The 27924-nt window shown below is 27.9% G+C and overlaps 6 protein-coding genes across 32 annotated transcripts; 2 read left to right on the forward strand and 4 right to left on the reverse strand.

Annotated features, from left to right (window-relative positions):
* Nucleotides 1-107: 107 nt before the first annotated feature.
* Nucleotides 108-1746, reverse strand: LOC122566832 (mediator of RNA polymerase II transcription subunit 4). Its single transcript, XM_043724647.1, has 4 exons — nt 1110-1746; nt 609-1015; nt 420-539; nt 108-321 (listed from the first exon to the last, which is right to left on the reverse strand). Exons 1-4 carry the CDS (start codon nt 1178-1180, stop codon nt 152-154), a joined length of 768 nt encoding a protein of 255 aa, XP_043580582.1. The 5' UTR covers nt 1181-1746; the 3' UTR covers nt 108-151.
* Nucleotides 1747-3115: 1369 nt separating this feature from the next.
* On the forward strand, nt 3116-11157 carry LOC122566825 (BRCA2-interacting transcriptional repressor EMSY). 13 transcript variants are annotated; one of them, XR_006316635.1, is made up of 14 exons: nt 3121-3386; nt 4187-4361; nt 4632-4810; nt 4976-5085; nt 5164-5289; nt 5379-5544; nt 5626-5871; nt 5951-6091; nt 6170-6306; nt 6962-7093; nt 7178-7351; nt 8376-8608; nt 9016-9135; nt 10273-10301. XR_006316635.1 is itself a non-coding variant. In XM_043724615.1 (13 exons), the coding sequence occupies exons 1-13, from the start codon at nt 3323-3325 to the stop codon at nt 10364-10366; spliced, it is 1944 nt and encodes a 647-aa protein (XP_043580550.1). In that variant the 5' UTR covers nt 3119-3322; the 3' UTR covers nt 10367-11157. The 13 variants fall into 13 exon arrangements, 12 of the variants coding, with proteins under 12 accessions (XP_043580555.1, XP_043580550.1, XP_043580549.1 ...); XM_043724615.1 differs by lacking the exon at nt 9016-9135 and having other exon boundaries at nt 3119-3386; nt 8409-8608; nt 10273-11157; XM_043724614.1 differs by lacking the exon at nt 9016-9135 and having other exon boundaries at nt 3120-3386; nt 10273-11157.
* Nucleotides 11158-11296: 139 nt separating this feature from the next.
* Nucleotides 11297-13146, reverse strand: LOC122566834 (small nuclear ribonucleoprotein-associated protein B). 2 transcript variants are annotated; one of them, XM_043724649.1, is made up of 3 exons: nt 12880-13146; nt 11613-12147; nt 11297-11474 (listed from the first exon to the last, which is right to left on the reverse strand). In XM_043724649.1, the coding sequence occupies exons 1-3, from the start codon at nt 12880-12882 to the stop codon at nt 11359-11361; spliced, it is 654 nt and encodes a 217-aa protein (XP_043580584.1). In that variant the 5' UTR covers nt 12883-13146; the 3' UTR covers nt 11297-11358. The 2 variants fall into 2 exon arrangements, with proteins under 2 accessions (XP_043580584.1, XP_043580586.1); XM_043724651.1 differs by lacking the exon at nt 12880-13146 and adding an exon at nt 12341-12832.
* Nucleotides 13147-13264: 118 nt separating this feature from the next.
* On the forward strand, nt 13265-18049 carry LOC122566836 (nuclear cap-binding protein subunit 2). Of its 6 annotated transcripts, XM_043724667.1 has the most exons (6): nt 13265-13358; nt 16101-16315; nt 16537-16569; nt 17189-17255; nt 17336-17656; nt 17743-18049. In XM_043724667.1, the coding sequence occupies exons 4-6, from the start codon at nt 17247-17249 to the stop codon at nt 17845-17847; spliced, it is 435 nt and encodes a 144-aa protein (XP_043580602.1). In that variant the 5' UTR covers nt 13265-13358; nt 16101-16315; nt 16537-16569; nt 17189-17246; the 3' UTR covers nt 17848-18049. The 6 variants fall into 6 exon arrangements, with proteins under 6 accessions (XP_043580602.1, XP_043580597.1, XP_043580599.1 ...); XM_043724662.1 differs by lacking the exon at nt 17189-17255 and having other exon boundaries at nt 16537-16590; XM_043724664.1 differs by lacking the exon at nt 17189-17255.
* On the reverse strand, nt 14315-15577 carry LOC122566828. Its single transcript, XM_043724635.1, has 2 exons — nt 14843-15577; nt 14315-14767 (listed from the first exon to the last, which is right to left on the reverse strand). Exons 1-2 carry the CDS (start codon nt 15561-15563, stop codon nt 14376-14378), a joined length of 1113 nt encoding a protein of 370 aa, XP_043580570.1. The 5' UTR covers nt 15564-15577; the 3' UTR covers nt 14315-14375.
* Nucleotides 18050-18161: 112 nt separating the features above from the next.
* On the reverse strand, nt 18162-27800 carry LOC122566835 (ras-like GTP-binding protein RhoL). 9 transcript variants are annotated; one of them, XM_043724657.1, is made up of 8 exons: nt 27721-27800; nt 27510-27632; nt 24993-25235; nt 21417-21583; nt 19775-19904; nt 19514-19628; nt 19287-19404; nt 18162-18643 (listed from the first exon to the last, which is right to left on the reverse strand). In XM_043724657.1, exons 4-8 carry the CDS (start codon nt 21433-21435, stop codon nt 18444-18446), a joined length of 582 nt encoding a protein of 193 aa, XP_043580592.1. In that variant the 5' UTR covers nt 21436-21583; nt 24993-25235; nt 27510-27632; nt 27721-27800; the 3' UTR covers nt 18162-18443. The 9 variants fall into 9 exon arrangements, with proteins under 9 accessions (XP_043580592.1, XP_043580589.1, XP_043580588.1 ...); XM_043724654.1 differs by lacking the exon at nt 24993-25235; XM_043724653.1 differs by lacking the exon at nt 24993-25235 and having other exon boundaries at nt 27510-27646; nt 27721-27791.
* Between the last annotated feature and the right edge of the window lie 124 nt (nt 27801-27924).

Genomic DNA, 27924 nt, shown 5'->3' on the forward strand with positions numbered 1-27924 from the left:
AATGAAGAATCTCTATTAATCCCTAATAAATCTAGTATCTCGTTGTAAAATACTTGTTTGAACGTTCATATGCATACGATTTGCTTAAAATCATATTGAATTCATAAAACCGTTAAGCGAAATTTACTAAAACTCTACAAAAAATCAATATTCACTGAGAATCACTAGATGAGCTACTTGAAGAGTCTGTGGACATAACTTCAACATCTTCTGTTTCCTGCTTATGGGTATTCATGGCAACGCTTCCCTGTCCACTCACAGACATGTGAATTTCACCCGACGAATGCCATGCAAATTGATTAGCTTGTGATATAGGTGGCTCTGAAATAATCATTATTCCATTCGGAATGAAATAAGATTAAGTGTACCAGTACATGTATATGCAAACATATACACAAAGTAAATTCCTACAAACGTACCACCTACTGGATGTCCAGGTCTATGCAGATCTGATGATATTCCAGGATGAGTACCTGGCATCTGTCCATTTAAAGGAAGATCACTTAACCTTCCAAGATAACCTAATCTCATTTCAATATCTGTAACAATAGATATAATTTTCATGACTTACAAAGAAATGATAGGAATGTAACAAATAAATGATATACCAGTAGGATAAGGTCTCCTAGGGTCCCCTTGTTGCCAGGTAAGTGGAGCACATATAGCATTTGACGCACTTATTCTATGTGCATATTTAATTAATTCTTCAGATGGTACAGGTCTCTTATTAGCGCGGGCAATGGATTGTAATTTTTGTTTAGCTTGATAAATTGCAGTGGCTAAAATTTGTTCTGCCTCTTTCAATTGTCGCTGCAATTGTTGAATATCTTGGTCTTGTCTCTCAACTTCAGCTTTTAAAGCTTCCATTTTCAGGTTAATTTTTGCTTGCTCGGCCGCTCGTTTTAGAATTGCTTTCAATTCGTTGTCCTTAGCGATTAACAATTCCGTTAGTTGAGAGTGTTCTTCGTTTGACAGTTTCAATGGTTTTTGAACTATCGTATTTTCTATCATTTCTCTAGGATAATAAAAACGGCAATAAAAGAACAAAATTAAACACAATTTATTGAAACATGTTTATTTTAAATATTTGTAGAAAATTTAAATCGTACTTCGCTATCAACTCGATGTCATCGACGATAGATAATAGAACCTCTTTTGTACTTTTACTGGTCGATGTCATGACGTTCTACGCTGTCAATGATCGAAATCATTCAATTCGAAAGATGCCTACAAAATTGTCTACTCGAAAAGTGATCCTTATACCATAAACATCTTTCTAAACTTTGAATCATTAACCTCACTAGTTTAATGCCATATTAAATTTATGTTTTTCTTTCCCTTTTGTGTTAAAACGCAAATCACAATACTTAATAGGAGCGACACTACGATCGCCTAATCACAGCTCCACACCGCGGTATAATATATAAGGCGTTTCGACGCTCTGATGATTAATGATTATTTCCTGTTAGTTCTCTGGTAAAATAATAATAAAATAAATTCTCTGGGTGTGATAAAATAACAAATAGCAAAATATGAATATATGATGAAATATGAATATGAATATATGAATATATGATTGATAAAATAGGGAGCTTTCTTAACTTAAAGTTGGTGCGGTGTGCTTCTTTGGCTTAAAGTTGGTACAGAGTAGCTCTGAAGTCCACTACAAATGCAACCACTTCGAGATTCTGCATTGTTAATTAACATCATTAATGCACACACGTACATGCCTTTTTGACAATGATGTCTCTAGCGACAGTCAGAGGAACTACCAACTAATAATAATTTAAATAGTAGATCTGCTCATGATCCTAATCTAAACAAGCGTGTCATTCTTAATTCATATTCTTCTGTCAAAATTAATTTGTTACAACAATTAGAAAGTATAACTAATTGGTTTGTAGTGACACCTTCTGGATCAAAATCTCCGCCTTGTTTCTTAGCATTGCGACAATCAATAAATGCCACCGTATAGCTTTGGCATGATTTAGAAAGGGAAGATGTAATATTTTTTATGACTTCCCGCTTAAACACAGATATTTTAAAAAAATTATTTTTAATTCTTAGAATAAACAATGGCGCTTACAATCCCAATCCTTTTGTAAAAGTAGTGCGCCTTGTCATCAGGAAGAATATGATGTTGAATTTGAATACTAATTCTTATAACAGTAATTGTCAACCTGATTGTGATACAACTTTATTAAAAGAGGATATATTGTTCCAATTTACAACCTCCACATCAGACGATATAGAAAAAGGGAACATTAGTGCCGAAAGTGAAAATATACAATTAGAAATTGACAATAAATTAGCAGCATTGTTTACGTCAATATGCTCTTTAGAGACGCGCGCCATTGAATATCTCGCCGAGAGCATTGTAAAAAAAAAAAGCAGAAAATTTTTGCGTGATGAACAAAGACCTTTCGTGTCTTCTCTCTCAATTGTCGCGACTTCCACTTCATTATTATTTTTAATTGTTGTCCTTTGTTCTGCGAACTGCAAAGGTAAAATGCGAGATTGTACTCGGTACTTGTACGAGAAAGTACTAATAAAGGCATAAGCAAACACAATATGTATACAACATTCAAAGAATATTGTAAGAATAGTGTAACAAAATATCAATAGAAGATGCTAAAAAACTAATAAATTCTATGGGTAATCGTTTGCCGGATGTTGAGAAGACAGAGGTTATTCAATAAGGCATTAATAATTTAATCGTTGTTAGTGCGTTAAGCATATATTATCATGTAAGGGAACCTTTGTGCACAGATTTTTTTTGATACGAATTTCTGTCATGATATCATATTAAGTTGCCACTTTCTATATAATAATTTACGTGTTGTAATCTAAGATAGGCATAGGATTAATTATGTACTCTATATCTCTTTATAAATACAACGCCATTTTTTTACTTTTTAAACATTTTTCACATCCGTCTTAGAGTTGCGGTACAGAGAGTTGTACGCAGACTTTTTTTAACTACTGTGCCTACATATACACATACATTTATATATTATTATTATATATAGATATTATTATATTATATATATATATATATTATTATATTATATTACATATATATATATATTATTATATTATTATATATAGGTTAGGTACTCTGAATTCAAGTTAACCAACATACTATCAATACTACTGCCGTGGTACCAACACCACAACAAAAGCTAGTTACAATAAAAGTAATTATACGGCAACTTCATCTACAACTTACCATACTGTCAACGAAACGTCGAAAATGTGGGAAAAGTGTATGAATAGCTATCACAGTTTACGGTGCATATTATAATGATTGAATCATGCAATCATGTGGCCGATGAGACACGAAACCATGACCCGCGATGAATGCAGAAAATGTTTACGATGTTTGGGTAAGGTTATGTTTCGTATAATTTTCTTGCCTCGGTAATATTTAGCTTTTTACAGTAACATTATCATTGTATGCGTTGAACACATATTTTAATTTTAAAACAAGCATTGAGTATCATAACACCCGTAACTTGTATGTTTGAAACGTATTAAATAGAAATCCAATGAACTATATGCGATTATCATTATTATTTATGAATGTATTCAAATTTATTACTACTCTCTGAAAATGTATTTACATTTTATTAAATATAACTCTATTCCCATAAATTGTTTTCTTATTTTTAGTAGTACGTTTGTAATTTTTTTGTATATATTATATGTATAAGATAATTTGTTTTGTAAAACCAATAACGTATTGCATTGTATTATATTCATACTCATTGTATTCTGTTATGTCAGAGAAAGAAATCTTTATGTATGTTTAAATGTGTATAAATTGTAAACTAAAAATCAATAATTAAGTAAATCTTCCCACATAAAGATGCTTGATAATTATCAATAACATAAATATTGGTTGCAAGTATCTCTAATGTAATGTAAATTTGTACAAATTTTTATTATGACTAAATATTATGGGTAAAACAATTCAGATACTGTTAAATATATATTTCTTGTATTTTAAATGATTACTTGATAATTAGAATAAAAAAATTATTAAATTATTTAAAATTATATTATTAGAAAATATAATTGTATAAGTGTATATATATTTATACTATTAAATTGATTAAGTATATATAATTATTTTAAACTTTATATATTATGTTTATACATTGAAGTTGATTTCTTTGTAATGTAGAGTTAGAAGCTTATGGAAATATGGTGTCTGTCTTACGTGCTCAAGGTCCTTTCACTAGTGAAAAACAGAAATTGTTACAAGAACTTGCTAAAGTTTTACATATTTCTAATGAACGACATCGTGCTGAAGTACGAAGAGCTGTTAATGATGAAAAATTAGCAACAATAGCTGAGCAGTAAGTATTTATTAAAACAAGTTACATTATATGATTTTCCACTCTAAATAACATTTCATTATAATATATCATTCTAAAAAATTTTGTTCTAAAATGCTATTAGTGACCCAAAATAAATTTTGCTTTACAATTTCATATTAATTCTCTTAATGTATGTTTCCTTATCAATTTTTGTTTTAAAGATTGTTATTCAAATTTAACTTATTTTGTTGAGAATATGCTCAGTTTGGACATTTTGCAATTGAATCCTCATAAGATGTCATTATATAGGTTAAGTGGTCCAAATACTGGTACTGATTGGACTATTGAAGGCCGACGTGCTATTCCACTTTTACCAAGATTAAAGGCTCGATCTGCATTCACAACTTTAGCAAATAGCTTGTCCCTTGCAACAGTAGCAGCAAACAAAAGGAATCTTCATGTTCATGAGATAGCAGAGGATGCAAAAGGTTTTAAGGAAAAATATTATCTATTTTGGTAAATGTGTGGTTTTAGTCTATGTAAAATAATGTATGGCTATAGAACTGTAAGTTAAGCAGATTTAACCAATAGTATTTTTGAACATTTCAAAATGTAAAGAAACTTCATTTCTTGTTTTATATTTGTTTCCATAGATATTAGAAATGAATCTCCTGTGAAGGTAAAAGTACAAGAAAACTCGTTTAGCAATCATGAGTTTGCATCTAGTGAAGATAAATTAAGCGATGAAAATGTTCTAACTGAGGTAATTTAAATTATATGATTATTTATATTGTAAAAATATTCAAATTTTGTTTTAATTGTTACACATAATATATTACAGGTCACTGAATCAGATAGGAATAAAGAAGTTAATAATCACAGCAATACCTCTGATAGCAGTGAAAAATATATTATATCTGAGAAACGTAAACCCTCTTCTCCTCTCTCACCAGCACCTCCAAACAAGGTAATTGAAAAAAAAAACAGAGAGAAAATAAAATAATACAATCGAAAATAACTTTTTTAAACTATTTAATAATTGTATATATAATGTAGGTTCTGGTAGTATCTTCAAGTTCAATAGGAACTTTTAATCATGGTACTGCTGATAAAGGATCGCTAGAAAATACTATTCATTTGTCACGAATACCTACAAATTCGTTACAGCATCAAAATGTCACTATAATACCATTAAATATTAATTGTGGAGAAAATATTACAGGTGATTGTTCTTAATTATAGTGTATTGATGGTATGGTTAAGTGATATACAATTTTTTTTTAATTCATTATATCAAATTCAGAATCTAAGGAATCAGTAGTACAAGAAAGTGCCAGTAACCATTCAGTAATTCCAGCTGGTAATTTTGTGAATACAGTAATCCCAGTAGGTACAAGTATTACTAAAGCTAAAGGAAGAGTAATTACAACGCAAAATAAGCTTAATACAAAAATCGGATCTGCAATTCTGGTGTCCGGTAATATGTCATGTACAACAGGAAATAAATTTCAGCCTGATGTTCAAGATGTATCTACACAAGATAGTTTAAGTATGGATATATTTATCTGAGAATATACAATACATTGTTTAATTGAGCCTAATTGGATTAATTTTTGATACTACTTCAGGTCCAAAAGTATCCGTATCACACACTTTACAAAAACCATCAAGTTCAGAAAATTCGAATTCAGTTACAAGCAGCACAAAGTGCATTGTGCCAGTAATACATTCTAACATAAAACCTCCAATACCTAAAACTATTACCTCCAGCAAGTATTATCAAAATTAATCATGGTCGAATTCAGAAATTACAATAGTTTAATTCATTTTTTCACGATCATCATTAGGTAATTCACATCGACTGATGGCTGTTTGTCCTGTTACAACAGTATCTAATGGACCAGGGCCACCTCAGGCTAAGCAAATAACAACATTAACTTGTAAAAAATTATCTTCAACGCTCAACAATCAAACCACTGCCAAGGTAGTATGATTTTAAAGTTAAGTGTTACAGGGTGTTCGAAAATGATTTTTCGCGATCACCACAGCATTGTACTACTTCTCTGCACTTACACCTCTGAATCGATGGAGATCTATACAGAAACATTGCCACAAAATTAACGTTTACCAATAAATTCAAGGCTAATTCTATTTGTAATGGTAAAAAGTCCCAAAGGAACAAATTGGAAATACTAAAATTTCGTTAGTTTTCGAACTCACTTTATTTATAATCTGCCTATATATTATTTTGTATAACAACTATTCTTGCATGTACCCCGGTAGATATCCCGGATACACTATTATTTATCTCATACCTTTCTTTCTTTCTTTATTTCTTTAACCTCGTGTTCATTGGCGAAAAGAGCAAAAAAAAAAAAAAGAAAAAATGATTACACTCGTTTGAAAATTTGACCTTAAATTTTCTGATCAAAGTCAATTTTGCGGCAATTCTTTTTTACGAATCTTCGTCGATTCATAAGTATAGAATATCACTGTTATGATGACAAATATGACAAATCCTTCTCAAACACGCTATACAATGAAATGGATTATAAAGATATTAAAATTAAATATAAAGATATAATGTAAATTAGATTAGAAAATTGGATACAAAAATATATAACATTGTAATGTTCTAGGGTGTTACACTAAATTCTAATAAAACTGTAAATATATCTCACCATCCTGATACAAAATTAGGATCTAAAACAAACGTGATTGTTATACAAAAGGGTCAAACCAAAGGTGTTACTCTCTCTCAAGCAGGCAAGGTATAGTAATATTTTATCTGTAGAGTAATAATTGTCGTGCATTTTATTCTAAATGTAAACACAATATAATCTTATATATTATAGGAAGTATTAGGGAAAGTAATAATGGGTGGAAAAAGTTTGTGTGTCACGAGTCAACACAATGCTCCTATTAATGTGGTTCAGCGCCATGTTACATTGAATAATGGAGATCAAGGTCTAACTATGCTATCCACAACAAACTCATCTCATACAGAATCTATAACATCTAATATAAAGGTAATAATTACATATTTTTATTATTTACAAATCTATAAGTATAATATGTACACTAGAACTCCGTTTACATGAATTTGTCTAAGGGCACGACATTATTTATTGTTGTTTTTCGTTTAATTAATAAGAATTCGAAATAATTGCTCTTAAATATATAATAATGTTGCAAACTTGTATCGATTGCGAAGAATGAGAGTGTGTCACATAACGCGCGCCCCTGCTGTTTATGTACATCTTATTGTTAGACAATCATACAAATGTATTGACGCTCGGTGATACTTCAGACAATAGGAACTCAGCTATAGTTCAGATAACCAGGCACTATTAAAATTTCGTTCATATAAACGAAGTTCCACTGTATATTTACTTACTTTCATTAATGTTTACACATTTTCCGGAACAAATGACAATTTATTAATTATACGTCTATCCTATGATTGATGCATAAAATGTTACCATAAAGATGACACGAACAAATATGGAATGAATTTCTATAAAAAAAATAAATTGAAAATATAGTCTATAGTATAGTTCTCGTTTTAGTGAATGTTTAAAAATATCAATTTTTGAGCAATAATCAAGTTTACATATACTTAACAAAACATTTTCCTTGGATTTTACATATTATAATTATCATTATAATGCATAATTATAATTATGACATTAAAAATCGTACTTACAAATGACATTAAAAAATTATTTAACATTTTCAAATATTAAAGACAAAAAAGTCGTTGACCAGAATTCATAGACTTATTATTTAGTAGTTACAAATTGCGTCTGGTAATAAACTATTTATAATAATTTTTTTCTTGAAGAATTTAATAAATCATTAATGTAGTTAGAAATTGATCTCTCATGTAATATTTAATAATTTTTCGAAGATAAAATCTAAAATAAAAGATTTTATTTTATACTTGCACAGAATGCATAAACAATTGTACCATCAACATGTCTATACCTTCTATAAGTAGTACGATACTTTTGCGAAATGATAGAAGTATAAATTAAAAAAAATTTTTTTCAGTCTGGTAATACTATTATGTTCAATCTTCGGCAGGATGTTTTGGAAAAAAATAAAGCACTCTCTCATCTTCTTGAATCATCTCATGTTCTTACCTCTGAATCTAAGACTGTGATACAAAATACTAATGCTCTTCTTTCGAAGGAACCAAGTAACAGTGATTTACATGTACAGGATAAAGAGCTAGTTGTAAAAACCGATGCTGTAATTACTACTGTTAAAGATGAGAAACACAGGTCAGTTTGAAACTATCGAAATGTACTACGAAATTGTTATGTTAAAAAACGCATGTAATACCGACAACTAACTTTATAATTACTTTAAAAATTTTTGTAAATTGTTCATTGTAAATTAATAATATGTTTTATGTGCAAAATATTTTGCAGATTGAAATATACCCAAAAATATACGCTTCTTGAGTCGAATTAAACACTATTTACAAACTTTTCATGACATAAATGAATAAAATTAAGCGCATGCATAACAAATTAAAATATTTTGCTACTGGTGATTTAAAAAAGAAAAGAAGAAAATTATTTTATTTTGTACTATAAAACTTTTAATTTTTTAAACTTATTTTATGAAGCGTATTCCATATTTTTTATCGTTTTTGCTACGATTAATTCATATTTTTCTATTTAAGGAAAGTAAAGATATATATGCAAATGCAAATTTTTATTTAACGAATTATATATGGATCCTCTGAAACATTCAAAAAGTAAACAAATATTTTCAAATTCAAACTACAATATAAATACATAAGGTAAATTGATGAAATCCTATTTGATGGCTTTCATGTTTTAGTATTAATTTTACTTTTGTACAACATTACGAAATGTCGTTTATATATTTTTTTATGATTTAAATGATTTATTACATTGCTTAAATCATTTTCTAAAACCCAAGTTTTTGTATCTGATCTCATGAATAGTATTTCATAATTTTCCATACTTATTTAATGCACATTGTCTTTAAATAAACATGATGATAAAACATATAAGTAGAATTGCAACTATTTTAAAAATATTTAATACTTGATACGAAATTATATTAAAATTTAGGATTATATAATTTACAAAAAAATGTTTCTAATGTGCATTATTAAAGTAAAAAAATTTTAACAAGAAAGAGTACTAAATAAATATGAAAAAGAGGAATATATATATGTGTGTGTGTGTATATATATATATTCCTGTGCATTTAATATTTAACGAAATTTTAATCTTTTTAAAGAAATAAGCCTTTTGTCGGAGAGTTAATTTATATAATTAATGTTTGTATGAAACATGAAGAACAGTACAATTCTTCAGATACCTACAATACAATATAATTAATTTACATTTGGTATGTGCCAAATTTGTAAGTCACTGGCAATTAAACGTTTAATAGGAAAGAAACCTACTAATGATAATCGTACTTTATTGGATCTAAAAATAATACTTCTTGTGTCGTAACAAATTTTGTACACAAAATAACAGATTATATTAAATATATCAAACAATGCAACTTTTCATATCCGTACTATTAAATTTAAGTTCTATATAAATAAAAGATACATTCATTAGATCATATTATGCCATTCCATATTAAAAATTACGAAAATGGGAAATGATATGATTTCAGAAACAAGCCTTTTAACATCATTTAACATAACATAAATTGTATGTTTTGAAAGAGAAAAATCTATCTATAGAAAATTTCATTCGTACTTAGTATTGTACCTGTCTCGCATTTTAAGGTACTATTTACGTAAAGCCTAATTTTACAATTATTAATGTAATTTCTTACCGAAGCTGCCCGAGGTATTCAGATTCTTAGAAGATGTTAGTAGTATCTTATTTAACGTAAAATCTTCTGTGTGACCATGGAAACTGATATTGCATATTTTTTATTGTTGCAGCCAAATCGAATACGCATCGCAATTATATATATATATGTTAAATAGAGAAATTTATAATTCTGACACTTGCTCACGCTTTGTATCATTAAAATAATGTATATGTAAGATATAAACAGAATCTTTCAAGAGCCAAGTACATAGAATGATAATCAAACTTTATATACATATATATACATATAAATCATAGTTGTTTCTTATGAACTCCAAAATGGTTCTATTGATTCTGATTTTAGGACTTTAAGCTAATCTAATATATAGAAATAGAAATTTAAAATATTGATAAACATGTATATAGACTTTGTTAAAAATAAGAAAAGCTTTCATTTCATTCAAAAAAGGAAATATGATGATACAGTTCTAAATGATGAACAATTTATATACATATAAGTACAGACAAGGCACAGAACTGTATCTTGTCTATCAAAAAATCAAAATGTTCATTTAATGTTGTTGTAGATATACATATATGTAACTTTAGAACTCGGCTATTCCAAGACTAATATTGGTACTGAAAGTATTAAATCTGTGCAAAAAAATAAAGAATACATTTTTATAAGTTTTAATTCAGTTAATAATCTGTTTTTAATTGGGAAATTTTAATATTTAGATAGTATTTCTAATTTATTATTAACTGGCTTTTTGATGAAATGGTTGAAGTGTGTAATAAAAATTTATATAGAGAATCAGCTTTTCATGCCTTTATTATCCGTGATTTGTTATTTCATAAAAATTAAACTATTAATTAAAAAACCATACAATATTCGTCTCTCATTTTATTGTCTGTTACATGTATGTTTGTATCACTATTTTAATATTTCTTATATAACTTTTTCTTTTTTTTTTTCAATTGATTTTTGAGTACATATACTTCAATTTTACAATTACGCATTTTTTACTAAACGTCGTTCTTTTTTTCTATTAAAATATCTGAGAAGTACGTATTCAGATTTATACAAAAAACTTATCTTTATCTTACATAAGTTCTTTATAACTGGTAATCAAAGTTACATGAATGGAAAAGATATTAACATTATAAAAGAGACCTTTATTATCACCAGTTACAATATTGTATTATGTTAAAAAATACTAATATGGACGAGGGGGTGGTCCACCACGCATCATACCTGGAGGTGGACCTCTCATTCCAGGTGGTCCCATTGGTGGACCTCCACGTCCCATGGGTGGCATTCCTGGTGGCATTCCTATAACCAAGCAACCAAATTTCAAACTTTAACACTAATAATTTAAAATTAAAACAACTCCTAGATTTTATGAAGTTGTTGTGAATCTCTACTAACAGTTTAAAAGAAAACAACTAAAATCTGTAAAATATTACCCACCCATCATGCCTGGTGGTGGACCCATCATTCCAGGTGGAGGACCTCCAACTGGCATACGTGGAGGACCACCTGGATGCATCTGTGGTGGAGCAGAAACTTGACCTCTACCTCCTGGTGTCATTATTTGTTGCGAAGGACCTCCGACACCTCTAACAGGACCTTGTAAACCAGCAGGTACTCCAGCAACATTAGCAGGCATGCCACGTCCAGCAGCACGACCCATTCCAGGTCCAGGTGCTGCCCCAGGAATTGGTACTCTGGGTAATCCTTCTTCTGGAGGTGGAGGACCTTCTACAGTCAGAGAAACAATGTTTTCTCCTCTTAAGAGTACAAAGCCCAATACTCGTTTATCTTCTCTCTCAGGTTGCTTTGTATTTTTTGGTTTAATCTTACGAAACTCTTCACAATCACCAAGTATAAGGTTCATATGTTTATCAAATGCTTTAAATGTGCCTATAAATGTCCTTGAGTCTTGCAAAATGATTCTGACTCTGTAATTGATATGCTGCAGCATCTTATTATTTTTACCAATCGTCTGAAAAAAAATTGTTTTAACTTTTACAGTTAAATATGTACAAGGCGATTACTCAGTTTTAACGAAAATATCCGACATAAAAAAATTTACAACTTTAAAAAATCATATTTTCCTTTATATTGCAATATTTTAATCACTCACAAAAAATAATTTATAAAAAAATATTTACGATTTCTTTTTGTTTAACATTTACCATAATGTGATAAGGTTATGTTACCACTATTTTCAAACACTTAAAAGGTATATATATTTATTATTTTTCACTGGGTATCCAATTTTTTTTGGACAAGTCCTATATTTACTGAAAGTACTTATCGAATAGAGTTTAATAATGCCAGTTTTAACTTCAGGAATCTTGCCGTTGCAACGAGATCTTGGGTCGTGAATATTCGGTTAAGTTAGGGATCACTTTGAAATATCCTTTACTCTCCGGCCATCGTGAGGCGGCCGGTTATGCTAGTATACAAACTTTTCGGTGAAGTTCAATGTGCGGACCAATCAGATGATAGATAAAAGCAATATGGTATTAAAGTAACGTGTAAGATATTTAAAAACTACTCAGTTTTACATTGTCATAACTTTTGAACCGGCGGATTCTTCGCCATAAAACTTGTATTTTCGAATTCTACACGTCGACAACTATATGATTGCAAAAATGTCAATAATTTTTGGTCCCCTCCAGGTTGAAAAAATTGGGTACCCGGAGGAAAAGTTTATCTTTTTTTCACTTACCATTTTGTCTGCCTTTATCAACACCAAACAAAATTAGGAACGAGTTATTGTCTTTTAGCTATTTTATAACTATGTACCTATGTTAGCCGGCTACAATCCGGTTACATCAGGTGAAGTTGTTTATTCTAACAACGTAATCTTTTTATATAAGCAGATAATGCTATCGTAGAGTTTGATGCATTTAATGCATGATCATATAAGTAGGTCTCTACACTCATAGATCGAAGCAAGAAAACTATCCGAAAATTGAGTCCTAATTAGTTACGAAAGATCAACATGGAAGATTCTCGTTCTGCCCATGCGTGACATGCTATGAATGTTTCAAACAGAGACAGAGACACTCTACTCATCTCCGTTTCTTTCAGAAAGACGCAAACTTTGTTGTCTTCCATGTTGATTTCTCCCAACCAGTCACGATTCAATTTTCGAACGGATTTTCCTAGAGAGTATCGAGACCTGTTTATATGATCATGAATGAGGTAGAGATAATATCAGAGAGGAAATTTCTTCTTTGATAACACATATATTTAAAATCACTTTGGAAAATAAATATATATAATAAAAAATAATGTAACATATAATCAGATACAATTCACAAAAACTGTATAAAGAAAAGAAGCATTTGGTTAGGTTTTATTTATATTTTTAAAAATTAGAAAAATGATTTATTTTAATGGAGTTAAAAATATATTTATTGCTTTTTTATTATCTATGTATAATTATGTTCTATTTTGAAGAAACATATTTTACATAATTACAATTTTAATTGTTAACTGAATCTCTACAAAATATTGCTATTATTAAAAAAAAAATTAAAATTAAAATATTAAAAAATATGAAAAATATTTGTATTTACCAATAAAACTATGATGTTACAATAAATAATGTATACATAATAAATATTAATATCACAGTAAACAATTATGAACTTTTATATTTATCTTATTTTATTTTCCAAATCTTTAATTATTCTATAAATTTATTTATTTATGAAGTTTATATCAATTTATAAATTTAAAAATTTGGATTAAATATCCTACTATTTTGAAAAATTAAGCATATTTGAAGTAACTGTTTATGTTTTTTACACATACACACACACGCGCGCGCGTTACTGATTAATACATCCGATTAATACATTGATTAATACTTTATGGCAGCATTGAAACTTTAAACTTACATATATAATAATTAATAACGTAGTTTTGTAATTGTAGTAATGTAATATCATGCAACTTAAATATGAAATTTATTAAAACTAAAAAGAAAGCATTAAATTCATATAAAACTTAAAAACAATGTATAGTTTTTAAAGATATTTATTAGAAAATATTTATTTTATCAGATTTTTATTTATTATATTTTTGATATTGTTTTAAAGAAAACATCAATTTTCATTATGTAATATACATAAAAAATTAAAAATTTTGCTGAATTTATTATTTGATCATACCAAAAAATTAATTTTGATTTTATTGTATACATATTTGAATCTGCTAGCTTATATTGAAATATTTTTTCATTTTTTTGGAAGAATATGTTTTTGACTTACAACGCTTTATAATGATATTCCACCTTAATAATGTACTTGAAGGATCAGTGTTCACAATGTTCTCAGATAATGTTTTAGATTGATTTATCGAAGATTGGTGATTATATTGCAATTGTTTATTATTTGGTTTGTTTTCTATATTCATTTGATTCATATCAATAATTGATTGCACAGAATTTTCTGAGTTACAAGAAACTTTATGAACAGATTGAATACTAGACTTTTTAATTTTAGAAGAATTAGCTTGAAGATTATCCAAATTCATATATTCCATTTGATTCAAACTATAAATTTTTTGATCACTTTTTGATTTAATTTTATCTACATTCCTAAACTCTGAAAGAATACAAAATTTAAATAAAATAAATAAATTTATTAAGTTTTTCAAAGTTATTAAAAGAAACTACAAACCTTTTTTCTTTAAAAATGCTTCTTGAACAAAAGATTGTGATTTAAATATCTCTTGCTCCTGAGGTATGTTATTTCTTAATCCTTTAAGAGACATTTTTGCAGACATAACACTTTTGTTTTTTGGCATATTTAAAGGACAACAATCTTTTGGTGGTCTTTCATGTTCTTTCAAATCTGGATGTAAACTACTCATAGTATTCATCAATTCAGTTATTCTAGTATGGTAATCATTATTAGATAATGTGTGTTTTTTATTTCTTTCATTCAACGTAAATGTATTTTTATCAAAGTATAAACATTTATTAGAAGTTTGCAAGGATATCATATTTGGATCAAATCTATTAGAATAATATAATAACGATTGGGTTTCTGACACAGCTGAATGTGTACTATTTGATCTTGTTTGCAATTGCAGGACATCTTTAATAGAATTACTTTTACTCTCAGGGTTAATTTTGTTCTTTAAAGCGTTCTCTGACATAGAAAAGAAAATGAAAGGTACGCGTTTTACTATAAGCTTCTCAACAATATAATCATATTCTTTGATATTACTATTTACAATGTCATCTAAGGACTCCTTTTTGGAATTAATTCTAAAGCAGCTTAAGAACAATTCAAAGCATTTATTGTTAGCTTTAGGATTAGAAATAGCACTGGTCTTTGATGAACTAGAAACTGCAATTTCATGTGAACTAGCAGAAATTTGTAATTTACCACTCATTTCAAAATCGTGTAAATATTTTCCAAAAGATTCAAATATTTAAAAAAAATATTTTTATTGTTCTTTAATATATTTTAATTTTCGCAATTCAATTGAGTTTATTCAGGAAAATTTGTAATTCATAATTCTTCGTGTGTATTTTCGCGATATGTGAAAGCCATAATCGTGGTATTTATGTCACAAATATTTGACTTAACAAAGGGTTAGCACCATATTATGGTTTATCAAAAAATATTATTTAGTAGAATTTGTAAATTGGTATGCATATTTTATATTTACATGATTATAAATTTACAATCAAAATTTAATGATATCAAACTTAGTTTTGAATTGTATCTCTTTTACTAAATACATTTACTTTCTTAAAACATATATAAATGCGTTTATAGGTTTAGTTTTTGATTATGAAATTGTTATGATTTGCTTTCTATGTAAAGATACTATCAATTATATTGAAAACATTAATGTTAAATTTTAATTAGACAATTTAAGATATCAAATAATTTTCGATATATTGAATTATTTACATGGGGATAGATGGCGATAGTTTTGTTGCTTCGAGACTGTTTAATGATGTCTTGTGTGGTTAAATAAAATTGAATGTCGAGAGATTAGGTGCCTTCACATCTCTAAGTGTGATAAGATTACGAAGGAAAATATTTTCATAACAATTTAAAATGGCCACAATAAAATTAAATCCATCAACGTCGCCTTCCGTTGAATTAAGCTCATATCGTGATCAACATTTTAAGGTTAGTTTTATAACACATTTTTCAAATATTTTAATTTTAATATTTTATAAAGAGAAAATTTTAATACCATAAGATATAAACTACATGAGATTTAAATTCGTTTATTTTTTAATTATTCACTATAATATTTGCATTTTTTGTCATTAATTACTATAGTATCTTATATTTTATAATATTATTTATTTCAAATTGTAATGCTTTACATCTATTTTGCCATACAGGGTGTCCCAAGAGGAAGTGGAATAACTTCATCAGTATGTTTGGAAATCAAAAAGGTCATACACACTATGGATCCTGCTCTATTGGATTTTGATTTATTTAAAAAAATAGACTCCACATATACGTAATTGGAATAGAGCAATAGTTTTTTATTTTTTATGTATTTCTTACTGTTTCTTTCTTTTTTACCTTGTATATGTTAAAGAAGGAGTTCAAAGTGAACAAAATCTAGATATCTGCATATTTTACATTTAAAAATATAAGAGGAATTGTAAATAGAAATTAAATCACCGAATTGAAATGAAAAATTTGAAATATAGAATTACATTGAGTATCAAGGAGAAGGAAACACTTCTGTAATGATATCAGTACATGTGTCAACGTTATATTTCTTTCGATATTTTTCAAACCAAAGTGATAAAATTGTTTCCAATTTTTTTTTGATATAGAATGTAAGAATCATAGAAATCCTCCTATATGGAATGTGTTAAACAGTCTGTTATTTACTTTCAACTCCCATTTTGTGTGCTACTTGAGTAAAGTAAGCAATGATTATCTCAAAAACATATGAATCAAGACCCATAGTATGTATGACCCTTTTGATTTATATTAAATTACCCAACATAATGGTAAAGTTATTTGATTTTCTCCTAGAACATTTATATAATAATAGTAATATTAGCCACAAAAATTACATAAAGCAATAGCAAAAATGCTAATTGTAATCACAATAATAATAATAATAACAATAAACGATTTATTAGTATTAATTTCTTTTTAATAATAATTTATGTATTACAGGGTTCAAGAGCTGAGCAGGATAGGCTCTTAAGAATTTCTACAACTTTATATGTTGGAAATTTATCGTTTTATACTACAGAGGAACAAATATATGAACTATTTTCAAAATGTGGTGATATTAGAAGAATTATCATGGGATTGGATAAATATAAAAAAACACCTTGTGGGTTTTGTTTCGTTGAGTATTATCAAAGGGCTGACGCCGAAAACTGTATGCGATATATTAATGGCACTCGCTTAGATGATAGAATTATTAGAACAGATTGGGATGCTGGTTTTATTGAAGGCAGGCAATATGGAAGAGGCAAAACTGGAGGACAAGTATGTACCTTTATTTTCTGTAATAATATAATTATAGAATTATAGCACATTAAAATTTATTAATATAATAAATTATATTATTATAGGTAAGAGATGAATACAGATCAGACTTTGATAGTGGAAGAGGAGGCTATGGTAAAATAATACAACAAAAAGTAACTCCACTTTCTGATGGAGCTTTTGGACGTTAAAATTGTATGAATATGACTGCTTTTTAATTTTAAATTTTGTATGTATAAGAAAATTATTAGTATTTAATTAATCGCATTTAAGGATAGATAACATGATATTTAAAATAGTAACTATAACAGCTGTACATACATAGTAAATAAGGACGACTATGAAACATAAGTAAAAATTATTTTTTAAAAATTATACATAACATAGTGGAAATTTTATTTTTATTCCAATTTGTTACCGTTAGGTGATAAAGAAAAAAGAATTTTTTAACAAGAAATATTCCATAAAAAAAGCTCATCTTCATTTCATTGAAAGGACTGTTTAATAATATTGATGAAATAAATTCCTTTTTATTAATGGTATTCTATGATACAGATGTACAATGAAGTCTACTTAATTCTGTAATCAGCATTAATATATTTACAAAATATGAATTATTTGTTGTTTGGTATTATTTATAATCGTTTTATTAAATTTTGAATATTAAGGAAATGTAGGAGAACTGTAGGGTCCAAAGATCTTACAGTTAATATTTTTATCCATTAATATTACTATAAATCAATATTTCCTATTAATTAATTATAAATATTATTTTATAACTTAAGCTTCAAAATGAACAACAAAGTTTGCTTGATGGTTTTTTCAGTACTGCTCGAATCGCTTCAGTGAAAACTTCCCCTAAGTTTTCACATTTCAAAGCAGAACACTCGACATATTTATAAGCTTTTACTTTCTTTTTCATTTTTTTGCATTCTTTGAAAGTAATTGTATCCACATTTTCTTGATTTCTAAGATCCCCTTTTGTACCTATTAGTAAAATAAAAAATATGAGTTTAGGAGACTTTCGCCTTTCATGGCACGAATTCTGGTACTTAACACTGTTGCGAATAACACTGTTTCAGACTTTCATGTAAAGGCCATGTCTAAAAGAAATTTCTTTCCAATGTTTCAGCAGCATTGCAGCTAGCTTATACAGAGAATATAATGATGCTAAAACTGTTTCAGTGTGTCATTAGATCTCGTGAAGAAGTTTGCTGCACTAGAAATGAAATTGAACATGTCTTTTACTCGAAAGCCTCAAACAGTGCTGTTCACAGTACTATTAAGAATAAAAAAATTTAATTAAAAAATTTAATTTAGCCTTAATTCTAGTACATATATTAGAGTTTAAAATATAAATGATAGAGTTTGTGAATTATCTAATCTTGCAACATATATTGTGTGAAAAAGAGTTTTAAGCAGCTCTAAAGGAAAAGACATTCACGCTAAATGATTGATATGTTGATCTCAAAAATATATTTGTCTGCATAATGGAAAATTTATCCTTCTAATTATCAAAAGCCTTATATGGTATGAAACCCATTAAGAAATATAAAATATAAATATAATATATGATATAAAATAAGATAAGACCTTTTTCAAATAAATTAGTAATGATTAAGATACTTACCAACAAGCACTATAGGTGTATTTGGACAGTGATGTTTAATTTCTGGATGCCATTTGATCGCAACATTTTCATAAGAAGTGCGAGAATTTACTGAAAAGCAGATCAAGAAGCAATCAGTCTGAAAATGAAATGAAATAGTAAATTGTTATAACACAAATGTTCAGTAAAAATAATTAGTATATAGGGAATATTGATAAAATAAATAATTAGTTGAAAGATTCGCTCACATTTGGGTAAGATAAAGGTCTGATTCGTTCATAATCTTCCTGACCAGCAGTATCCCATAAAGTCATATCAAATTCTTGTCCATCTACACATATTGTGCCTGCATAGTTATCGAAGCTAAAACCATTATAAATATCATCTTCTATCTTAAAATAAGTATGGGATCAATATTTAATTTTGTTATTAAATTTTTTAATATAAAGGTATACTTATTTAGAAACCCAATACTTAAGTTAAGTAAGTATTAAAAACTTAATACTTACACAGTAGGCACATATTCTGAAGGGAATTCATTTGTTGTATATGTAATAAGCATACATGTTTTGCCTACAGTACCGTCTCCAATTGTTGTGACTTTGATTGGCCTATGTCTGGAGACTGTATTTTTATTTTCTGAAAAATAAGAAGACAATTTTGTCTATATTATATTTAATAGAATATAGTTATATTGAATTTTTTAAAAATTAATAATTCTTTTTCCACTTTTCATTTTGTTTTGTTCAATTTTCAATCATTTTTATCACATTAAACGTAAAAAATATGCAGTCTATCAAATTAAATATAAAGAAAATAAAATTTTTACTCTGATAGAAATATTAGAAAACAGAATTAAAAAGTTAGTTTGTAATTTTGATGCCGTTTTTGTTGGAAAGGTAACCAACACATCCGGCGACCATATACCAAGGCTATCCTTGTCGTTGCTTGCTGTATCGCATATTAATTGGAACCGAAAGGTAGTACACTTTTATCATTTTGCTATAATAATGAAATAATTGAACAAATATGACATGTATTGTTAATGTATAATAATATCAAAGTTGATGACATTCAAAATATAATCTTGTCTTGAATAGAAAATATATTTTTCTATAATTTTTACTTATTATAAATTCGGATTACATTGCAAAATTTATTAATTTGCATTATTCTGTAAATAAATAATTGTACGGTATATGATAAAATATGCATAAATATTTACTAATTTAGTTTTACATAGTATATTTTTTATGTTAGAATTTGATTTTTTATATAAATAGTAGATAAATTAAAGTCTCGTGAAATATAAGTAAAGAAATATATCGTTATTGAAAATCGAAAGTAATATTTTTCTTTTCAAAGCTGTTGAAATTTATTATCTTCTGTATATTATATGACTTAAGTATCTATATCCGCGGTTCGTCCTCTATAAGTCATCGTCTGAATCAGATATGCTGTGTTCGTGCGTTTTCGAAGTGCATGCCTTTGCTACTGTATATCTTGAATCATCAATGTCACTCCTTTTCTTTCGGTTCTATATGTCCCCATCTTAATTCTTTTTGTTCTAACAAATTATTTAGTTACATATTTTTTCTCAATAAAGTAATTTCATTTAAATTAATCCTTTAATTTGTCTAATTCAAAATTTTAAGAAATCATTTATTTTGAATAATAATTTTTAAACAAACGTTTCAAATATGTAATGTCAATTATTATATAGTAAATAATGTATTTCAATTGATGTTTTGTCCCTTCTTTGGTCAATTAAATAAATTTAAAATTAGGCTATATAGTAATAGATTAAAAACGTTTAAATTCTACTTTCTTGAAAACGAAGTCTTAAACGAAAAAATTTCATTCTACATTTTTTACTTCTAACTTATAATAAAAAAAAAATGCGTTAAAATACAGTTTATCTTTTTACTAAAGGAGTGGGGGTTAGGAACGAGCATTTTTTTCATTGTCATAATTTTTCTTACCACCTGTTGATAGTTATATTAATATGTATATACGTATTTTCAATCTTCACTCACTCAATATTTGAATTCTCCATAAGTTTTTAGTTTTCTTAAATCGAATTAAATTAAATGTCTGCAATGTAAAAAATCGTTTTATATATTTAAATAGCATGTTCTGTTTGTTAGTTACCCTTATTGTTATTGCACATCGCGTACAGAAATAAATTCAATCCCTGTGAGTCTACTACAATTTCGTTGTCAACTTGCCGCTTAATTTGGGGCCGTTTTTATCAGTAGTCAACGTTGCAAGTTATCTTTTGTCATCCGGCCAATTCCATTATCCGCCACATTATTCAGCTGTAGAAAAATGAAAGAAATTGATAATTCATATCAATAAAGCTTAATGATATGCGTACATTGATCTGAGATGCATAATTAAGTAAAAGTACATATTTCCACTTAAACGATACAAATGTTCCTTTAATACGCTATACACTAACAAAATTAAGGATTCTTTACATTAATTTACATTAATTTCGAAAAATAAATGAAATCTATTCTCTCTTGCTCTTCTTTTAATTCATAGTTCTTTTCCATTAATAATTTCAATCAAATATTATATTTGATGAAATATAAAAAATAACAGGTAGATATATTTATATACATAGATGTTCCTAATTTTTAATTAATTTTAAATCTATTTTGCCCTTTGAGTCTCGAGTGGTTTTGGTTTTTATATCTTTTATGAATTTAAAATAAAAGAAAGACTTTCTCTAAGGTCATAGTACCTACATTGGATGCTTTAATGACATTTCAAAGTAATTTTAATCAGCGTTGATATCAATGCGGTTGAAATGGTAACCACAGAATACTTTCCGTCTGATTCATTGTAACACGACGATGAATAATTGTTTAAATTGAAACGATGGAATTATGTTTCCTAATTTGTGAAACCACTCGACCCTATGAAACTGAGATCATCACACTTTCCTCTTAGACATCTTTACATCAGTACTTTACATCTTTCACAGAGAAAGTGGGAAACCGTCATCAATTTCTATCGTGTACTTTATAATAATCTATTAAAGTACAATGTCACGTTACGTAAAATCGAAGTTAAAAAATATCGAAAAATATCGAACAATGTAAAATTATCGAATTTTTCATAAGTTCTTAGAAAATATAAGGAAATACAAAATTGTTAAGAACCTACTTTACAAAAATAAAAAAAAAAAGAAAGATAAATATATCAACTCCAACAATTTGAGAAATTTTCTCCTCGATATCTGTGAATTATGAATTATTTTCGTCGATTTACAAGATTTAAGAAATTTATTCGTTGATTCATACACAAGTTTCTCCTCTTTCTGTAGCCTTTATCTTAATTATAATTATTCAAACATGGCATATTTAAGTAAATTATAGTATATTTAAACATATACTAGAAATTGATTGTTCTAATGATAAATTATTATGCGCTTTAAATGATAAAAACAATAAAATCTGTACGGTGGGGTTATCTTTATACGACGTAAGAGAAGAACAGGTCGATAATATGCGAAATATGAGAAAATTACAGTGAGACAAAAACGGTGGGTAGTACGCGTAGGTAGATCGAGGGTGTGCCTCCAACATACGACGCATGAAATAATTCCATATAACCACGCCCTTCCTTCCGCATTCGAACTTGTCATTAATTTTGGAAATCCTGTGGTATAATCTTATAATAACAGAATTTTTTTTGGGCAAAATTTTGTTTGAGTAATATTAATTCGGATAATGGGTAGAAATAAAGAATAAAGCTGTATTCGTCGTTAATGTATAAATATTCCATTGAATAAGAAATTATTTGTATAGAAATTTATTTATCTGGATTTCTATCACAAATGAACCAAGTAAAAATATGTGAACTATACTGAACTATGTAAAATATGTTTTCACGTTTTATTGTCCAATTGTTATTATATTGTGTTTAACAATTGTCTCTCTTCAAAGCTGAGATCATAAAGTATACCGCTCACTGATAAATTAATCGTAAAAAATCGTATAAGGATACTCTTACAAAATTAAGAAACGGAAACAACTAATTATTATTCGAACAATTTTGCAATCATTATTCAAATAAATAATAACGAATTGTTCGAATAAATAGAGGGGACAATTTGTTATGAGTACATAAGTAAGATATTTATGTAAAATTTTTATTCGAAACAACTCAAGTAAATATCCAATTCTGATCTTTAACAAGCACCTTAAAAGTGTGTAGTAGAATAAATTCTTTTCATTTGAGGCTTTGTTTTCGAGAAAATCGAATTTGAAAAACTGGGCACGAGTTGGATAGCACAGCAGGAGGTTATTCCACACGCGGAAATAAGTGAAAAATGTAGAACAGAATTTGCCCGTTTGGAGCCTTGCTAAAAAAAAAAGCTAAGAATAAGCCTGGCACACGCGTGCTTGATCAATTTTCAAATTTCATTTTCTCAGAAACGAAAGAAAACGAGCACCCTATGAAAAAATTTGGTTCTACATTTTCGACTTGTCTTCATCAAGCTGATCTGCGGCAATAGTGCGGCAATGTATCCATAAAGAGCAACTCTATGCCGTAATCTACGAGCTATAAGCAAGAAAATTTACGTTATAATTCAATGTTTCATTTTAAACAGTAGATTATATTAGAAATTTTAGAAAATTTTAGAAAAACACAAATATATTTTATTCTCAATTTATTTTAATATAATTTTTACTGACAAAGAGAAATGAAATAAATTAGACAATGTAACACAAGAAATATAAGTTTCTGGCAACTCTTTCCTGGTTTTCTTTCAAACTAGTAAAGTATGTATATCGAATACAATTCAAAAAAGAAACAAAACACTATATATTTGAAAGTCGACAAAGTAACGAGATATTTCCCTATATACGTGTAAACACACTTTTGATTTTGATATACAGTGGCTACAAAAAGCATTTGTACATTGTTATATTTATTGTAGCATTTACTATATACTGATTAATTAGGTCTAAATATATTAAGTTGCATATCATGTAGTAGTACGTATTTTCGTATGACTTGATATATGTGTGTGCGTGTAATTTGGTAGTGAAATGTTTCATTGAAAAACACATGCTTTTTATAGCCGTTCTACATAAATACAATATGTAAATACACATATGTAATCACATAAAGATATTTGAATGCAGGATTGAGCAGTTTTTACTTGAAATGAACATAATAAATGAGCAAGTCAAATAATTACACCAGATAAAGTAACAAAGAAATTTTTTTAACAATAAAGTTATTTGCGAATTAATTCCAACATTTCATTTGAGAAATAGATTAGTTTCAAATAATTTATTCAAGAAATATTAGATTATTTCAAATAATAATAGAAGATAGAAGATAACAAACAAATGTTTTTCGTGCATAAGAAATACATTTACAATGAAATACTTGCCTTGGAAAGATTCGAATAACTGAAACATTTCATCGAATCGCATAATGCGGCAGTTAAGAAATACATTATTACTCAAATACTATCTTACTTAAGATAAAGCAAGATAAATTGAGATAAATTAACTAAGCAAATGACAAATGAAATCAAAATTTTATTTGAATAATTATTTAAACTTAAAAATTTATTTCTCTAACGCCCGATATGTAGAATTAGAATTATGTAAGATGTTTCTTGTTCTTTTTGTATACATATATGTATATATGTATAGATATACAATAATAAAATGTGTTTCAAAGATTCGCAATATTTACCTTTCTCTTACACAATGAGGTAAGACTTTTTATATATGTAAATAGGTTGCAGACACGCAAATATGGTAGTGATGACATAATCTGATTGTTCATGAACCTGCGTGTTCGCGTTAGGCCTTCAAGAGCACATAATTAAAAACTACAAAACATCGTTTTTTTACGTGACTTGGTCGACATTCTAATTATCACGTACATTGAGTAGTTATCTTTACAACTTCATTCCAATTGAAGATAGACTTTTATCTAGAAAATATTTTCCATTATTTCACGTTTCTAAACCAAAGATTTATAATTTTAATTTCATTATTACGTCGTTAATCGTTTAATGAGTTATCATAAAAACTGTAATGGTTTTTTTAAGAACTGGAAATTGTTGTTTTCCCTGTAGCAAGATGAAATAGTGTCATTTCCTGGTAGATTATCATTTCTCATCCTGTTTCGTACTACGTATTCTCGTGAATATGTATAGTTCGCATAATAAAGTAATCGCATCAAACCTGCCTTCCAACAAATTGCTCGCAATTAATGATGCACTCAAGTTTGAACGCTTAAACATCGTCCAACATAGATTCGAATCCTTTTTAATCTATTTGAATTGAAATTGAAATTTGAATCTAAACGTAATAGATTCGAATCTTTCACGAATGCTTTGGTAAAGAAAAAGGGCAATCTCAAGTAGAATCGAACATAATATGCTAGAATAGAAATTTGAAACTTTACGGGCAACCTATCAGAAATTCTCCATTCCCTTAAAATCAGTTTTCTCGGCAATTCTTCTTAAATAGTTACATACAGGTGCAGCCATTTAAATGATATTTATAGGAATCCCGTTTATCACCTATAATTTTACCAAAGTTAATTTTTTAAGTTTGCTAAAAGAATTCAATGAAACGATAATGCCGATTGTTATTCGATTGAAACGTGATTCGATTGTTATCTGCAAGCGATTAATCAGATACGTTGAAACGTCGAAGTAGTTGCAAGTAGATTTTCGAAATTTGCAAATACTTGATTCGCGGTTCGAATCCACCTTGTGAAGATTGACATCTGACAAATACAATCATTAAACCATTATATTGGATCCTATGAAGTGAGCCCTGAGCATGGAATTTGTTTTAAATCTATAAATACACAAAGAACTTGTTCCCATGACCACTAACAATCACTTGGTATAAGTTCGAAATTTGTAATACACTATATGAAAGTGTGTTGTTTCTTTTGTTGGAATGACTATCTACAGACGCTACTTATACACAATTTTGTATTCAATATATTTCATTATTATACAATTATATACTTAATACATGCATACAGGAGTAGAATGTGGCGGCAGGACTCAATCTGTACATATGTGTAGATAATACCATAGGTGTAAGTTAGTTGTTAAGTTAATGTAAAAAAGATGGTGTTTGATGTAGTGTGTGAGAAAAGATAACGTGAGCCTTGTAACCTCATCGGGGAAACAATAACTTAAATATATACATTTGATTATTATACAATTATACACATATTTAATATTTAATATTTCGCCAATATACGATAGAAACGAAAATGGTAAGTGTGTCGATTTCTCATGCTGATAAGGAGCGATAACATTATCAGTTACGCGATCAAATGTGATCACAGGCCACATCGCACATAGGAAATTCCAATTACGTGATTACACCAAATAAAAATCAAAGAAATTAATTAAATTCCCAAGAAATTATTTATTATCTTGTCCATGTATTGTGTTACGATAAGAAATAAAAATTATTAAAAAAAAACTAAAACAGAATAAATCCTGTTTATTCTATTTTCTACTTGAACATATATCTATGTATACATATAATCAGTCTTCAAATATCTGAGTCTTCCTGTACAATAATGTACTAACTAATAATATTAGTGAATTGACAAATAATAGCTTGTAGTTTAATAGTAATACTTTAATAGTTTGTATAGATAATATTAATAGATAATATTAAAAATATTTCATAAATATGATTTATAACAGAATTCATTAAATATTAAGATAATCGATCACTCTCTTCTTAATTAAATTTTATACGAAATATGACTATTGAATGATTGAATATAAATTGAAATATGTAAATTGTAATTCGTAAAATTTTATTTGTTTTCTTTTTTTTATTTTTTATTTGGCCTGATTATCTGGGAGCATCTATTGATATTCAAAAATTTTATATTGTACATATAAGAGACCTCTGATAACGTACACAGTGAAAAACAATATTAATATTTTTATTGATAGGAAAGGGTTTACAATGTGGCTTTTTTCTTGCACCTGTTCCACTCTTCTACACGCTTTTCCAAAACTACCATTAAAATAAATTTTCTCTAAAAAAAAAAAAAAAAACAATATCAAACAATATTTACCAATTTCCTACTAAAAAATTCCTTTCTTAAAATGAAGAATATGACTTTACTGATAACTTCGCAATTTCAACCTGTCTCTTATTGCTATTAAATCATCAGTGTTAAACATCGGTGTATAAAGTATTGTCAATGACTCACCTCGAATTAGAAAGATTTTGATAAAAACTGCAATTGACCAACCTTGAGGTACATGTTTCTTTATGAGAATTCAATTGGATAAAGAATAATTTCTTTCTTGTTGTATGGTTTTTAACACTGAAACTAATTGAAGTTCTCTGAAATTACAAGGAGTATAACGGAAAAGCTCGATGAATGCAGTTTGCGCGACGACTACTCGGCGACTACTTACCGACTACGAAACACCGCCAACGCGTTTTACGAGTAAACGTTCACTGAGACGTCGTCAATTACACTACACGCAACGCTTAGGAAAATAGAAACATGCAGTACAAAACCCCCGAGCTTTCAATTCAATTTTTTAATCGCATCAGAGCCCTCTACCACTATTCCATTAATATTATTAGTGAAATGTTACTTTACAAGTTATTAGCAT

This window comes from Bombus pyrosoma, linkage group LG4, assembly GCF_014825855.1.
Source record: "Bombus pyrosoma isolate SC7728 linkage group LG4, ASM1482585v1, whole genome shotgun sequence".
Classification (NCBI taxonomy): Eukaryota; Metazoa; Arthropoda; class Insecta; order Hymenoptera; family Apidae; genus Bombus; species Bombus pyrosoma.

Coding starts and splice junctions, on each gene's coding strand:
- LOC122566832 (XM_043724647.1), bottom strand. CDS start 1,180: ATGACATCGACCAGTAAAAGTACAAAAGAGGTTCTATTATCTATCGTC. Junction 1,016..1,109: donor GACATCGAGTTGATAGCGAA/GTACGATTTAAA, acceptor TTATTATCCTAG/AGAAATGATAGAAAATACGA. Junction 322..419: donor ACCTGGACATCCAGTAGGTG/GTACGTTTGTAG, acceptor TGATTATTTCAG/AGCCACCTATATCACAAGCT.
- LOC122566825 (XM_043724614.1), top strand. CDS start 3,323: ATGTGGCCGATGAGACACGAAACCATGACCCGCGATGAATGCAGAAAA. Junction 5,086..5,163: donor ATGAAAATGTTCTAACTGAG/GTAATTTAAATT, acceptor AATATATTACAG/GTCACTGAATCAGATAGGAA. Junction 6,307..6,961: donor ACAATCAAACCACTGCCAAG/GTAGTATGATTT, acceptor GTAATGTTCTAG/GGTGTTACACTAAATTCTAA.
- LOC122566834 (XM_043724649.1), bottom strand. Junction 11,475..11,612: donor TCCACCACCAGGCATGATGG/GTGGGTAATATT, acceptor GCTTGGTTATAG/GAATGCCACCAGGAATGCCA.
- LOC122566828 (XM_043724635.1), bottom strand. CDS start 15,563: ATGAGTGGTAAATTACAAATTTCTGCTAGTTCACATGAAATTGCAGTT. Junction 14,768..14,842: donor AGCATTTTTAAAGAAAAAAG/GTTTGTAGTTTC, acceptor GTATTCTTTCAG/AGTTTAGGAATGTAGATAAA.
- LOC122566836 (XM_043724662.1), top strand. CDS start 16,241: ATGGCCACAATAAAATTAAATCCATCAACGTCGCCTTCCGTTGAATTA. Junction 16,591..17,335: donor TATGTTTGGAAATCAAAAAG/GTCATACACACT, acceptor TATGTATTACAG/GGTTCAAGAGCTGAGCAGGA. Junction 17,657..17,742: donor GAGGCAAAACTGGAGGACAA/GTATGTACCTTT, acceptor ATATTATTATAG/GTAAGAGATGAATACAGATC.
- LOC122566835 (XM_043724654.1), bottom strand. Junction 19,629..19,774: donor TCAGAATATGTGCCTACTGT/GTAAGTATTAAG, acceptor TAATGGTTTTAG/CTTCGATAACTATGCAGGCA. Junction 18,644..19,286: donor TACACCTATAGTGCTTGTTG/GTAAGTATCTTA, acceptor TTTTACTAATAG/GTACAAAAGGGGATCTTAGA.